This window comes from Misgurnus anguillicaudatus, chromosome 7 (assembly GCF_027580225.2).
Source record: "Misgurnus anguillicaudatus chromosome 7, ASM2758022v2, whole genome shotgun sequence".
Taxonomy (NCBI): Eukaryota; Metazoa; Chordata; class Actinopteri; order Cypriniformes; family Cobitidae; genus Misgurnus; species Misgurnus anguillicaudatus.
In genome coordinates, this window is record NC_073343.2 from 40,106,263 (window position 1) to 40,118,719 (window position 12,457).

Below are 12,457 nucleotides of genomic sequence, written 5' to 3' on the forward strand. Positions count from 1 at the left end.
GGCAGATTCGTGCATTCAAAACAAACCCTGTATTTATCACAAGATGCAGAACACTGTTGAAAATCGCCATTCGTTCGATAGGCTAGTGCATTTCACTCTTCACCCAAAAACGAGAAGTCGGTTTTTATTCGCCAGTATGAATTTGCGTTCTGTGCAAGCCAGAAAATGTGATTTTTATGTAGTGAATGAGCTATAAATGAAGACTGGGGCTGTCAAGCTCACTATGACAAAAAGCAGTATTAAAGTTTCATAAAAATGGTATATATGACGCATGTGCTATATTCCATATGATGAACTTGCTGGACTGAAATATAAAGTCATTAATCATGAGAAATCTTGCAAAGCTCATGGAAGAAGCAAAAATGTGATTGAATCCTTCTTTTGAATCTGATGTTTTAAATAAATAGCTAGATCCAATACCAAACCAGTCCCAGTGATTAATTTATACATTTGAAAGAATTTTTTTTTTTAGTTCAGCTAACTAAAACAATCTGATTGGAGACATGACTTGTGTTGACCAATTTCATGATTCTTCTGTCGTGGTTTCTAGAGCCAGACAGCCCCAGCCCTTATTTATTTTCATTGTGTTTAAAAGAGAATCAGGGTTATTCTTTAAAAATCCATTTTTGCGTTCCTCAGAAGAACAAAACTCAAAAGGGTTTGAAGTGATGCGAGTAAATGATGAAAAAATTGTAATTTCGGATGAATTATGAAATAGTCCTTTAAGTTGCTCCTCTCTATGTGCAGGCGCTACATTTCGAGGGCATTTTTATGTCATGTAGTATTCATCTGTCCAGATTCACTGGAGAGCTCTTTGAAGGTTCCTCAACCTTTTGCACGCTCTGCTTTCATCGCGCCCGGCAGGAGGGCCGCTGACCGTCTGCAGGAGCGTTCGTGCTTTCTGAATATCCTAAATCATCTGTTAAGTGTGTTTTGGCAGCACACTAACCCCCTCCTCCAACCCTCCGCCATGATGGCAGAAATTCAAAGCGTTATTGAGAGCGGTGTAGCGTTTTATACAGTAAATATGCGTGCGGCTCTGCAGCAGGCAGTTTGCCATTATTTAAGTAGTGAGGGTCGAGGCGCAAGAAGAGGCAGGGGATAAATCCTGCGTTTTATTATGTGTTTGCAGAGGAGAGCGGGTGTCCTTGGGGCTGGCGAGGGAATTTGGAGCTGTCTGATTAGATATTGGGAGTTCAACTGAATTAGAGCGCAATTACCACTGTATTGCACTGTCCCTGTACCTTAAAAAGCCACCAGATTGGGTCCATTAGACCTTGATTTGAAAACCGGTGAAGGCAGAAAAGAAAAGAGTGGAGCTGTGGATTGAATTGATGATATAGATAGTTAGTTTGATGGACGGACAGGGGGCAGATAGACACTTGGACAGACGGACAGACGGATAGTAGATAGTTTTAGACAGATATAGACGGACAGACAGACATAGGGCAGATAGACACTTGGACGGACGGATGGATAGTAGATTGATATAGACAGATATGGATGGACGGACGGAACACAAAGACATACTTGAAAGAATGGATGGATGGAACACATAGACATAGTTGGAAGAATGGATGGATGGATGGATGGACGGACGGATGGATAGTACACAGACATACTTGGAAGAATGGACGGACGGACAGATGGACGGACGGACGGATGGATAGTACACAGACATACTTGGAAGAATGGATGGACAGACGGACGGACGTACGGACGGATGGATGGCTGGATGGATGGATGGATGGATGGATGGACGGACAGACGGACAGATAGTACACAGACATACTTGAAAGAATGGATGGATGGACGGATGGATGGATGGATGGATGGATAGATGGATGGATGGATGGACGGACAGACGGACAGATAGTACACAGACATACTTGAAAGAATGGATAGATGGATGGATGGATGGACGGACAGATAGTACACAGACATACTTGAAAGAATGGATGGATGGATGGATGGACGGACAGACGGACAGATAGTACACAGACATACTTGAAAGAATGGATGGATGGATGGATGGATGGACGGACGGACGGATGGATAGTACACAGACATACTTGGAAGAATGGATGGATGGATAGATGGATGGACGGATGGATGGATGGATAGCACACATAGACATACTTGGAAGAATGGATGGATGGACCGGTGGATGGTACACATAGACATACTTGGAAGAATGGATGGATGGATGGATGGACGGATGGATAGTACACAGACATACTTGGAAGAATGGATGGATGGATGGATGGATGATGGATGAATGGACGGACGGATAGTACACAGACATACTTGGAAGAATGGATGGATGGATGGACGGATGGATAGTGCACAGACATACTTGGAAGAATGGACGGATGGACAGCCGGATGGATGGACGGACGGATAGTACACATACATACTTGGAAGAATGGATGGATGGATGGATGGATAGTACAAATAGACATACTTGGAAGAATAGCAGTATGGACAGCCGGATGGATGGATGGATGGACGGATGGATGGACGGACAGTACAAATAGACATACTTGGAAGAATGGACGGATGGACAGCCGGATGGATGGACGGGAGGACGGATAGTGCAAATAGACATACTTCGAAGAATAGATGGCTGGACAGCCGGATGGATGGATGGTTCACATAGACATACTTGGAAGAATGGATGGATGGATGAATGAATGAATAAATGAAGAATAGATAGATATAGACAGATATGGATGGACAGACAGACGAATGGATACTTCACATGATATACATACTTGAATGAATGGACGGACAGACAGGGATGAATGGACGGACATACTTAGTACAGATTGACATACTTGAATGGATGGATGGAAATAGAAATAGACATACTGTAGATGGATGGATTATGGACGGACGTCTCTGTTAATTTGAGCTCTAGTTTACTATAGAAGAATTAGAAAGCCAACTGGATCGCTCCTGAAGAATCTGAGAGCAGGTGCTTTACACAGGCAGAAATACATTTTGACAGGTCTGACCTCACCTGTGTCAACTACAGAACAGGACCAACACGCTTAAATTAATAAAAGACATGAGCGAGTATAATATACGCTGCATAAATGCTCTGCGGGAGTGTGTGTGTTTTTACAAGCTGAGAAGGAAAGAGAGGTGGAAAACGATGGCTCACAGAAGTGTGCTGAAACCCCAGGAGAATGAAGCTCTGTGCCTGAAGGCAGAGTACAAGAGCCGGTCTCTGAAGACTAGTTCAAACTGACTTTAATGAAAAACTCCCTTCACTCTTTACTGGGCTTGAAGATAGACTCCACAGCTGCAGAAAAATACACCTGCTCTACACCCGGCGTACGTACCGTTGGCAGTGTTTCTTCCATAACGCGCTCGGAGTAAAAATTAAGATGATGTTTCTGTTAGTCAGTTTCCATGGATATGCGGTGTTCACATCAATAGTGCTTCATTTGAATGTGTTGATGTTTTATATTACTGCAGGGTTTTTGTCTTTATTAGGACAGGACAGTATAGAGGTGATGGGAGACAGTAAAGTGAAGGGCGATGAGTTTCGAACACGGGACGTCGCACACAAGTGCAATACGTGAGAGTGTGTATTAGCCACTAGGCCATGTCTATGATAAACCCATTTAGTAGTTTGCCAAATGCATAAATATAAATCTTTGCCAAAGCGGTTTATTTATTTTTTCCCAAATACATCTACGGTGGTTAGTATGTTTTATATTGTAGCTGAATAAACCATGCGCTCCCGATGGCTTAACCAAGGTGGTCTAGCGACTGCTAACAGCCCGTTGTTTCTCTAAATGGCCAACACATTTACTTTCTCAGCTGGCGAAGTCACATTAAAATCCAAAGAGTGCAGCATAAATGCTTCCCATTCACTTCTCCAGCCAGACCTTGCCAAGTTGCCGCAGATCCCCATGTCTGCTCTCTCATTCATAAAAGGCTTGTCTTTACAATAATACCCCAGTGGACTGCAAGGACTTTTCCATAAAGCAATTTCACGGGTGTAAATTACTTACTTTTATATGACAGTGACACTCTCTACCCCTCCTGCTAGAAGTGAGGCCATGTTGGGTAAAGGGTATCTGAAAGGTAGCTGCTATTATGGAAGGGATCCAAGTGATTTAACAGAACTGAAGGACAGGGGACCTGAGAGAGAGAGAGAGAGAAAAAGAGAGATGGAATGAGGGGATGGAAGTAGAGAGAGAAAGAGAGAGAGAGAGAGTGAGAGACCATCCTGCAGGCGTGCCCGAGGCTCCAGGAGAAAGCAGGGAGATTAAAGAGGCTGTATTCCTTTTAAAGCCTCCAAAAGCAGCCAACGACTCCTGCGCCGAAAATAAAGAGAGGGATACAGAAAAGGGGGCTGGAGAAAGGGGTGGCTTCATTACCACTAAATCAATAACTCAAGCAGGCCCTGATTGATTTAATGGCAGTGTAACTGAAAGGGGGTTAAAAAATAATCCTTACCTGTACCGACGTGGTGTCGGGCGGAGCCGTCAGGGGACATCACATCAAATGCAATGCAGATGAGATGGGCTCATCAGGTTTAAAGGCAGGGGGGAAAGACGTCCTGGAACTTGTAGATGGTAATGAGGGTTTAAAGGTGCTGCGGTCTTCACAGGGAGAGGTGAAAATTGCGATATATGAATGACAAGATTACCGCAGATACATTGAAAAAGTGTATGCGAAAGGTTTTTTTTTTAGATTCAGTTCCTGTACAGTGCATATCTGTCTGTCTTGTCTTTCATCTGTCTGTCTGATTCTCTATTTATCTGTCTTTTTTCAAAGAAGTAGCAATTAACTAAAACACTTTCTTCTTACCTTACTTATATGATCAAAAGGCACTTAGATTTTTTTATCATACCAGTTAATTTGATCTTTTATCATCAGGTCTGTGAAATATTTTATTCTAGCCCTGATTTTCATGTAGATACGGTTGGTATAAACAAATCTCCACCTTATATTCAGTAGTATAATTTTCTTGAGCAAAATGAGAAGGTGAGAGCAAGGTTATGCCCAGTGGTCATGGTGAACGAGTGCGATAAACAACTGCAAGTGCGTTTTGTCTCAGTTTTCAAGTTAGTGGTTAGTTTAACATTTATTTGTACAGAAGGCACTCAGTGAACCAAAGGCAATTATTAGAGCCTCTGGGAGGGTTTCTTAAACAATGCTATTAGTCTGTAATGATTTTAATTACTAGACGTATTCTTATATAAATCATTCTTCTCAATAGACTCTTTTTATGGAAGGGCTATTTGTAGCTGTAATTAAACCCAGAATCTGAATTTACAGCCTTGCTTGGATTCCAACCGTTTCTGTTTTGTGGAACGATGATTAATGCAAATTCCGATTATTTGAGATCGCCATTTAGCGCTTAATTTAGCCAAAATTATGGCAACTGCCACCGTGTCTTCACACCAGTAGTCTCAGTCAAGGACACGACTACAGAGATCTTAGCAAATAGTCAGAGCGCCCTCTGCTGGGCCTTTTAGGTTTTTATAATGGTTAAGGATTTGAAAAGGATTTGTATCACAGATAGTAATGAAGAGGTTTGAACCTTAACTTACCTGGTTCGACTGACAGAGTAAATTATGGTTATCATTGCTTTTGATTAATTCCTGTTATTGAACCTGATCAAATGTTTCATCCCCAACAGGTCTTTGCAGTATATAAGCATAATCATGTATGATACATGAAGAAGCCAGATTCATGTTTATTTCCACTTACCTTTTTCTACCTTCTTTGCTTTGTTCACAGTACTGAATAAAGGTCAGTGTGTAACAAAGTATTATCGCTGGATTCAGAAGAACGGAGGTTATATCTGGATCCAGTCCAGCGCCACTATTGCAATCAATGCCAAGAATGCCAACGAAAAGAACATAATCTGGGTCAACTATGTACTCAGGTATGTGACTTTTCTTACCTTGATGAAAAGTCTTTTTCTTCTGCGCTGTCAAAAGATGAAACATTTCACACATGACAGAGAGTCAGTAACAGTCTGTTCTCCTGTAAGATGAGGAAGCCCAAACAGAACGATCGTCTAAAACTGCAGTGTGATTTCTGGCCTTTTCTGGCTTGTGTGTGGGTTCAGAGATCATTAGAAAGCTCTGTGATTTTGGCCACAGTGGATCAATCAGAATGCCTGGAACATTCTAGAGAAGAGAGCGCACAGGGTGAAATAACGTGGTGTTTTCTTCTTCTTTATTGTGCAGTAATCCAGAGTACAAAGACACACCCATGGATATTGCACAGCTGCCCAGTCTGCCAGAGAAAGCATCAGAGTCCTCGGAAACCTCAGATTCTGAATCAGAGTCAAAGGAGAATTCTGGTAGAGTACCAATCTTTCTTGTTTCACACAATGGAGTGTATGCCTGCGTTGGTAAATTTTGTTTAACTTCAGTGAAAGATCTTGCAGTGTGGTGGTGTAGGAGTTGAGGTCATTGGTTTGAAGATGATAAGTTTAAATTCAACCGAGAAATTAAGAATGTATTGACGCCTTTGTAGAATATCATCATTCTAATAATTACCAAACATTGTAAGGGACAAGAAATTGTGGTGCGTTCGATATGTCCCAAAAATTGGTGTAAATAGTCAATTAAGACTCCACAGCCACTTGGAGATATTAATTATACATTCCAAAACAAGATGAAGAAATTCAAGAAATAGTGGAGGCTGTGAAGTGAACAAGACTGGGTGACAGTCTGGGGACCGTGCCAACATATAGGCCCCTGGGCATCTCTGCATGCTGAGCTATTTGCCAGATTTCATCACAAAGGTTACGGACCATGCCAGCTGTAGCTAGACCAAACCATGCCCTCTTCTGCTCTCACACTCACTACCTCTCCCTACACCCCACAGTCTCCTTCTCCTTATCTCTCGCTCTCTTTCTGTGCAGACATGTTCATCCTAAGGCAAAAATCAGCAAATGCCCGAGAGATGTAATTGGCTTACAGTTTTGAAAACATATTTTTTCATATAATTTGAAAAGCCTTTTGATGTAAGTTTGATTTAGGTATACAAGCAGATTTTTGATCACAAGTTGGAGTGAGAGGAGACAATAATAAAAGTAAAATGTTCTGACAAGAATCTAAGCTTTTCATGACTATACAAATGACTAACTATACTGTAAGACACCAAATATAAGTCACAAGTGACTAATGCGGTTTCTAAAAATAAAACATCAAAGAACGATTTGTGTCCCCAGTGTAATTGTGTCCTGTGCCTTGGAAGCTTAATAGACTCGATAATATGACAACAGTAATTTAATTGGAGCACTTCCAAGTGTCTAAACATTAAAAGAATACCCTTAATCTAAAACTCTTAATGTTTTTTATGGAAGTGAAAAGTTCCAAGATTTTTTCGAGCAGAACTCTGTTATATAATTGTATTTGGAGACATGTCCTCTAAACTTTTCATTTTCTCCCAGAAGACAACGAAAACTCAAAGTCAGATGGAAAGGGAAACCAGTCTTCCGAGAACAGCGAGGACCCCGAGTTGGACAGTAAGAAACAGACGGGCCGGCCGCCAGAGCAGGAGATGAGGCGACAGGAGGAAGGAGACAGTTCCAGCAATCCAGAAAGTCAAGACAGCGAAGACAGTCTGGAACCATCCGACTGTGAAACTGACCACAAGGAAGGACACTTGGGTCGGTTGGGTGGCTTACACATAAAGGTAGAACGCTATGGTGACGGGGAGGTAGAAGAACTGCGGGACTCGCCCTCCTCTTCCTCTTCAGAAGAAGAAGAGGATGATGATGATGAGATTTTACAAGATTGCAACAGTGCAGGAGAGCTGAGTGGCCCAGCAATGAGTAGACACCAGAAAAGAAAGAAGAGGAGGAAAAGGCAGAGATGGGATGGAAGTCGGAAGCGTCTGCATCTGTCACCTTCGGCCACTGCCACTCCCAGCCCTGGCAGCATGGACCCTACCCTCGGAGACCAGCCCCCACTTTTGCTCCCACCCTCCCCAACCAGCTCCTCTGTGCTCAAGATCAAGACCGAGATGTCGGAGCCAATAAACTTTGACAACGACAGCAGCATCTGGAACTACCCACCCAACCGAGAGATCTCCCGCAACGAGTCCCCCTACAGCATGACAAAACCCCACGACGCATTCCCTTCCCCCCAATCTGCCAGCCTGCAGGTGTCCATTCCCGACTCTGTCCTCACTCCACCAGGTGCCGAGGGTGGAGGAGGCAGCAGAAAACCCAACTTCAATGGCAACAGTAGCAGCACCAACAATACCCCCTCCACTGTGTCCGGCGCAACCCCGGGAAGCCTAGCTCCTCCTTCCAGTTCCACCACAGCCGACCCCCTTTCCCCGCCTCTCTCGGCTTCACCGAGGGACAAGCAGCAGGGTACGCCCAACTCTTCCAGCTCCCTGCTCTACACCAGTGACCTGGAAGCCCTGCAAAGGTTACAAGCGGGTAACGTGGTGCTTCCGTTGGTGCACAGAGTCACAGGCACACTCGCCGCCACCAGCACGGCCTCCCCACGAGTCTACACCACTGGAACAATCCGATACGCCCCAGCAGACGTCAGTCTGGCCATGCAGGGCAACCTCTTGCCTAACACCCACGCTGCTGTGAACTTTGTGGACGTCAATGGGCCTGGTTTCGGCATAGATCCCAAAACCCCCATGGAGATGCTGTACCACCACGTGCATCGGCTCAATATGTCCACCCCCTTCGGTGGTGGGGTCAGCGCAGCTGGGCTAACGCAGATGCCCGCTGCTAATGTCTTCACCACAGCCGAAGGACTCTTCTCCACACTTCCATTCCCAGTCTACAGCAATGGCATCCATAACACACAGACTCTGGAGCGCAAGGAGGATTGAAGCAAAACATCGAGACCATATTACTGTGTTCAACTGTGTTTTAAAGACTCTTCTGAGGCAAAAGACTGTGTATTAAATTTGGGGGAAATGAGATGTTCTAGCACTTTGAATTTTGAGCAATTGAGCTTGTCTAACCGAAATGAATGGTTTCTCTTCCTGTGTCTTTCTATCTTTCTATCTCTTCTACTTCCTTATTCCTCTCTCTTACAAGTTCTTGATGACAGTTTCTCAAAACAGACTCCTCTATTGTAAAGAGTACCTTCAGAGCCACAGGGAATTCATAGCACTGTATTGTATGTTTTCTCTGCAATGAGATATTTGTCTAGCGTATGTAACATCCTCATTAGGATGTTTCAAGGTACTTGAAAAGATGATTGACAAGAAAAGAAACCGTTCATGTTTCTAACGGTATCTTGATGCGATCAAGATTGATGTTGACAAAACGGATGTTACCCTATTTGATGTAGTTCAAAGGGTTTTAATGTTCTTTCTAAAGGGGGAATAGTATTTTAGAATTGATGCTTTTTCTTCTTTTCTTATAGCTCCAACCTAACTTGCAAATCATGCGTTTTAAAAAAGCAATTTTTGCCGGGTATTGACCTGTGAATAGAATGTTACACAAAATCCCAGGACATGGAACAGGTCATCGTGACATTTTTCCAGTTCCATCTTCTGTTTGCGGATCCATGGTGCTATCATTGCGTTACCCTCACTCAGCTGGCTGATGCAGGTACTGTTCAGACAAATGGCGGTCTCAAAGCAAGTCAAACCTCTAACAGACGCGTTACGTTTTGATTGTTGTGTTCATAAATTTTGCTCATTGCGTACCCATGAACACGAGAGTGTACTTTTACTCAATCTGATTGAGTTGGAAAAGGGATATGGAAAAGGGTGATTGTTTTTTTACTTTCTATCTCTCAGTGCAACTGAGGCTAATTTTGCATCACAAACTTCAAGATGAATGTTAAACTCCAGCAGGCTTTGGTCAGAGCTATTCTTGATTGTTTCGTTGGTTCATTTTTGTTTGAATGTTTACACTCCCTTTTTGCCCCAATCCCTTACCCCTTAACTCTCTCTGAAAAATCACATATCAAACGGAGATTGTAATAAGGACATGCATTCTCAATCAAAAAAAAAAATGTTTTGAAAATCCACATTCCTAATTTTTATCCACTGTTGCCAAAAAATGTTACTCTCACAGTTTGGTGTTAAAACACTGTGATTTGATGTTTAAAAAAAGTAATAAAACGGAAGAAAACTGTCACTTCATCCTTTGGCAGCCACCCATCAAGTCATCTATTACGCAGCGTGATAACTGTAAACTTGTACAATGTGTAAGTGTCATTGGCTGTCAGTCTCCATAGCTACTTAAGTGTGTGTTATTATATGCAGTATATACTGAGCTAATGTAGCCGTTTTGTCCTTTGTCCTCTCTGTGCTAGTCTGGGTTTGGACGGGAAACTCGTTTTCCCTCTAGTGCCCCTGCAGTCTTAGTGAACCAGTGGAGGTTAGTGGATTTTGTGTGGTGGCCTTCCAATGTAGTGTCACCTTTTTTGCTGCTTACTTTTTGTATGTATTACTTTTTTCTGTTTCTGCTATTGCTTTGCTGTTGTGTAGTCTATGGGCCTCTCTCTCTTCTTCTCAGAGATAAAAGACTCTAAACTAGCTCAAAGGTTTAAGGAGCCATTTTTTGCCACTGAGGAATTCTGGGATTGCAGTTTCCAGCTCCGAAATGATGAGGAATAAAAATCCGACGTAGCATTTACTAGACTGGAACCTTAAACGCCTCACATGTGAAACATTCCCAGAGTCCCTTGTGCTTCTCTTGTGCATTGGGTGTATTTCATTGGTTTCCACCAAACCTGTTGACTTCAAGGACCCTGCAACTCACAGGAAATTTAAAGAAAAAATGTCGATGGTAGTATTTCAGGACAATAAACGATTTTAAAGATTTCTAAAGAGATGAAAAAAATATTTCGCACTATAAAATCTATTTTTATAGGTGTTTTGGAAATGCATGTTTACTAAGTTGATCGTTTGGTTTACTTGATTTCGTTCAGTCCGTCGATGCTTTGTCGATGTTTCGTGTTTTTTAGTCTGTCCAGCAAAGGAAGGAGGAAGCCTTCGTCTTTTTACCGGAATCAGGCTTTCCCCCGACATCAGGAAACTTGTGTCTGTGGTTTCTGTGAAGATAACGTTGTTACTCAAACCCAGGTCATGATAATAACATGTTTTTAAAAACGACATGACTCATTGTTGGAAAGGTTGCAGGAGAGCGCTGCAAGTAACTGGGATCTTAGATTTTAGCATTTTGTACGTAGATCAGAAACAACTTTCGGGATGGGGTTTGGGGGCAGCTCAAAAACAGACACAGTGGACCAGGAAATACACCCATATGTTACTAACAGAACAGCCGGGCAAGCTGTCTCAATGTATCTGTGTTGTGTCAAAATGATTGCTGGTGATTTAATCTTAAACTAATCTCAGCTGCTGTCAGATAAATAGTGTTTAAAATTACAATATGAGAAATCACTTCATTACCTGTGAAGACTGTGTCTGTGTTTTTAACTATTTCTTGTACAATTATACAGATTCTTTTATGAGGAACTTGGTGCCAAGTAGAAGAATATGGGAGAATGGAATTCTCTTAGTATCAGTGTTAACAGTGTTATAAATTCTAAGTACGAAACAAATTAAAATATTAAAAAGAGAAAACTATGGTACATTTTTATTTTATTTCCCTTTGGGTTATTTGCGTTTTGTTTGTTTGATTGTTTTTTCAGAAAAAGACAAAAAACATAACTAACTGAAGCTAACTTTGAGTGCCTGGCTTATTGTTTTGAAAACACATTTTTTTGTTCATTTACCATGAATAATGCTGCAATTCAAAAATGTACATACTTCATTTTACAACAGGGTTATTTTATACTTTTGTAGGTTTTCATCAGTTAAAGCGACATGTCATACATGGTTGTCTTTCTGTAACAGTTTTTTTACCATCTTACAGGTGCCATATTCATAATAAACTTTTCTTGGATTTGTTACTAGCTGGCATCATTTCTTTCACGTTCTGTTTATCATAATTGAATGGCGAACATCAGTGATTATTCTTTGCTTTTCTACTTTACTGCTTCTTTACTTCTTTAGTTCTTACCCTCCTATGTTTTCCCCAGTCCTTAAATTTTGGTTAATGTATGTATTCAGTATTTTCAGTTACCTACAGGTTTCAGGGAAAGGAATATCAAAATATTCCCATGTAGTCCAGCTATCTTTTGCTTCCACATAATGAATGGCAATCCAGTGCACTTACAGTATAGTGCCCATGTAGCAGGGCCTTGGTGTGCGGCGTTTTTAGCAGTGGCTAAACAATGAATCTCCTTTTTGTTGGACAGATTCTCACGGGTATTTCTGATATGTTATTTCCACCTCACAATATCCTCACCAGGTTTTCAATTAGCAGGAAAATTTCAGTCTGTGTCTTCTATTATACTGATCTCACTGTAACTTCCTACAGCAAAGCTAAATAAAAGGGGGAAATGCTTCCTTTAATAGTGTTTTACTTTAGAATGTTTTTCAATGGTGTTATCTTGCGACTTGGTGTGTTAAAAGGGAAATC

At 41.9% G+C, this 12,457-nt stretch overlaps 1 protein-coding gene across 5 annotated transcripts in view; it reads left to right on the top strand.

Moving 5' to 3' along the window:
- npas3 (neuronal PAS domain protein 3) overlaps nt 1-11,886 on the top strand; it is a 371,234-nt gene extending 359,348 nt beyond the window's left edge. For 4 of the 5 annotated variants that reach the window (XM_073869974.1, XM_055171385.2, XM_073869975.1 and 1 more), the window contains 3 exons: nt 5,764-5,911; nt 6,219-6,334; nt 7,433-11,886. In XM_073869974.1, coding sequence (XP_073726075.1) covers nt 5,764-5,911; nt 6,219-6,334; nt 7,433-8,841 — 1,673 coding nt within the window. In that variant the 3' untranslated portion in view covers nt 8,842-11,886. The remainder of the gene's footprint in view (nt 1-5,763; nt 5,912-6,218; nt 6,335-7,432) is intronic. The other variant, XM_073869973.1, reaches the window with a different exon arrangement.
- Nucleotides 11,887-12,457: the final 571 nt, after the last annotated feature.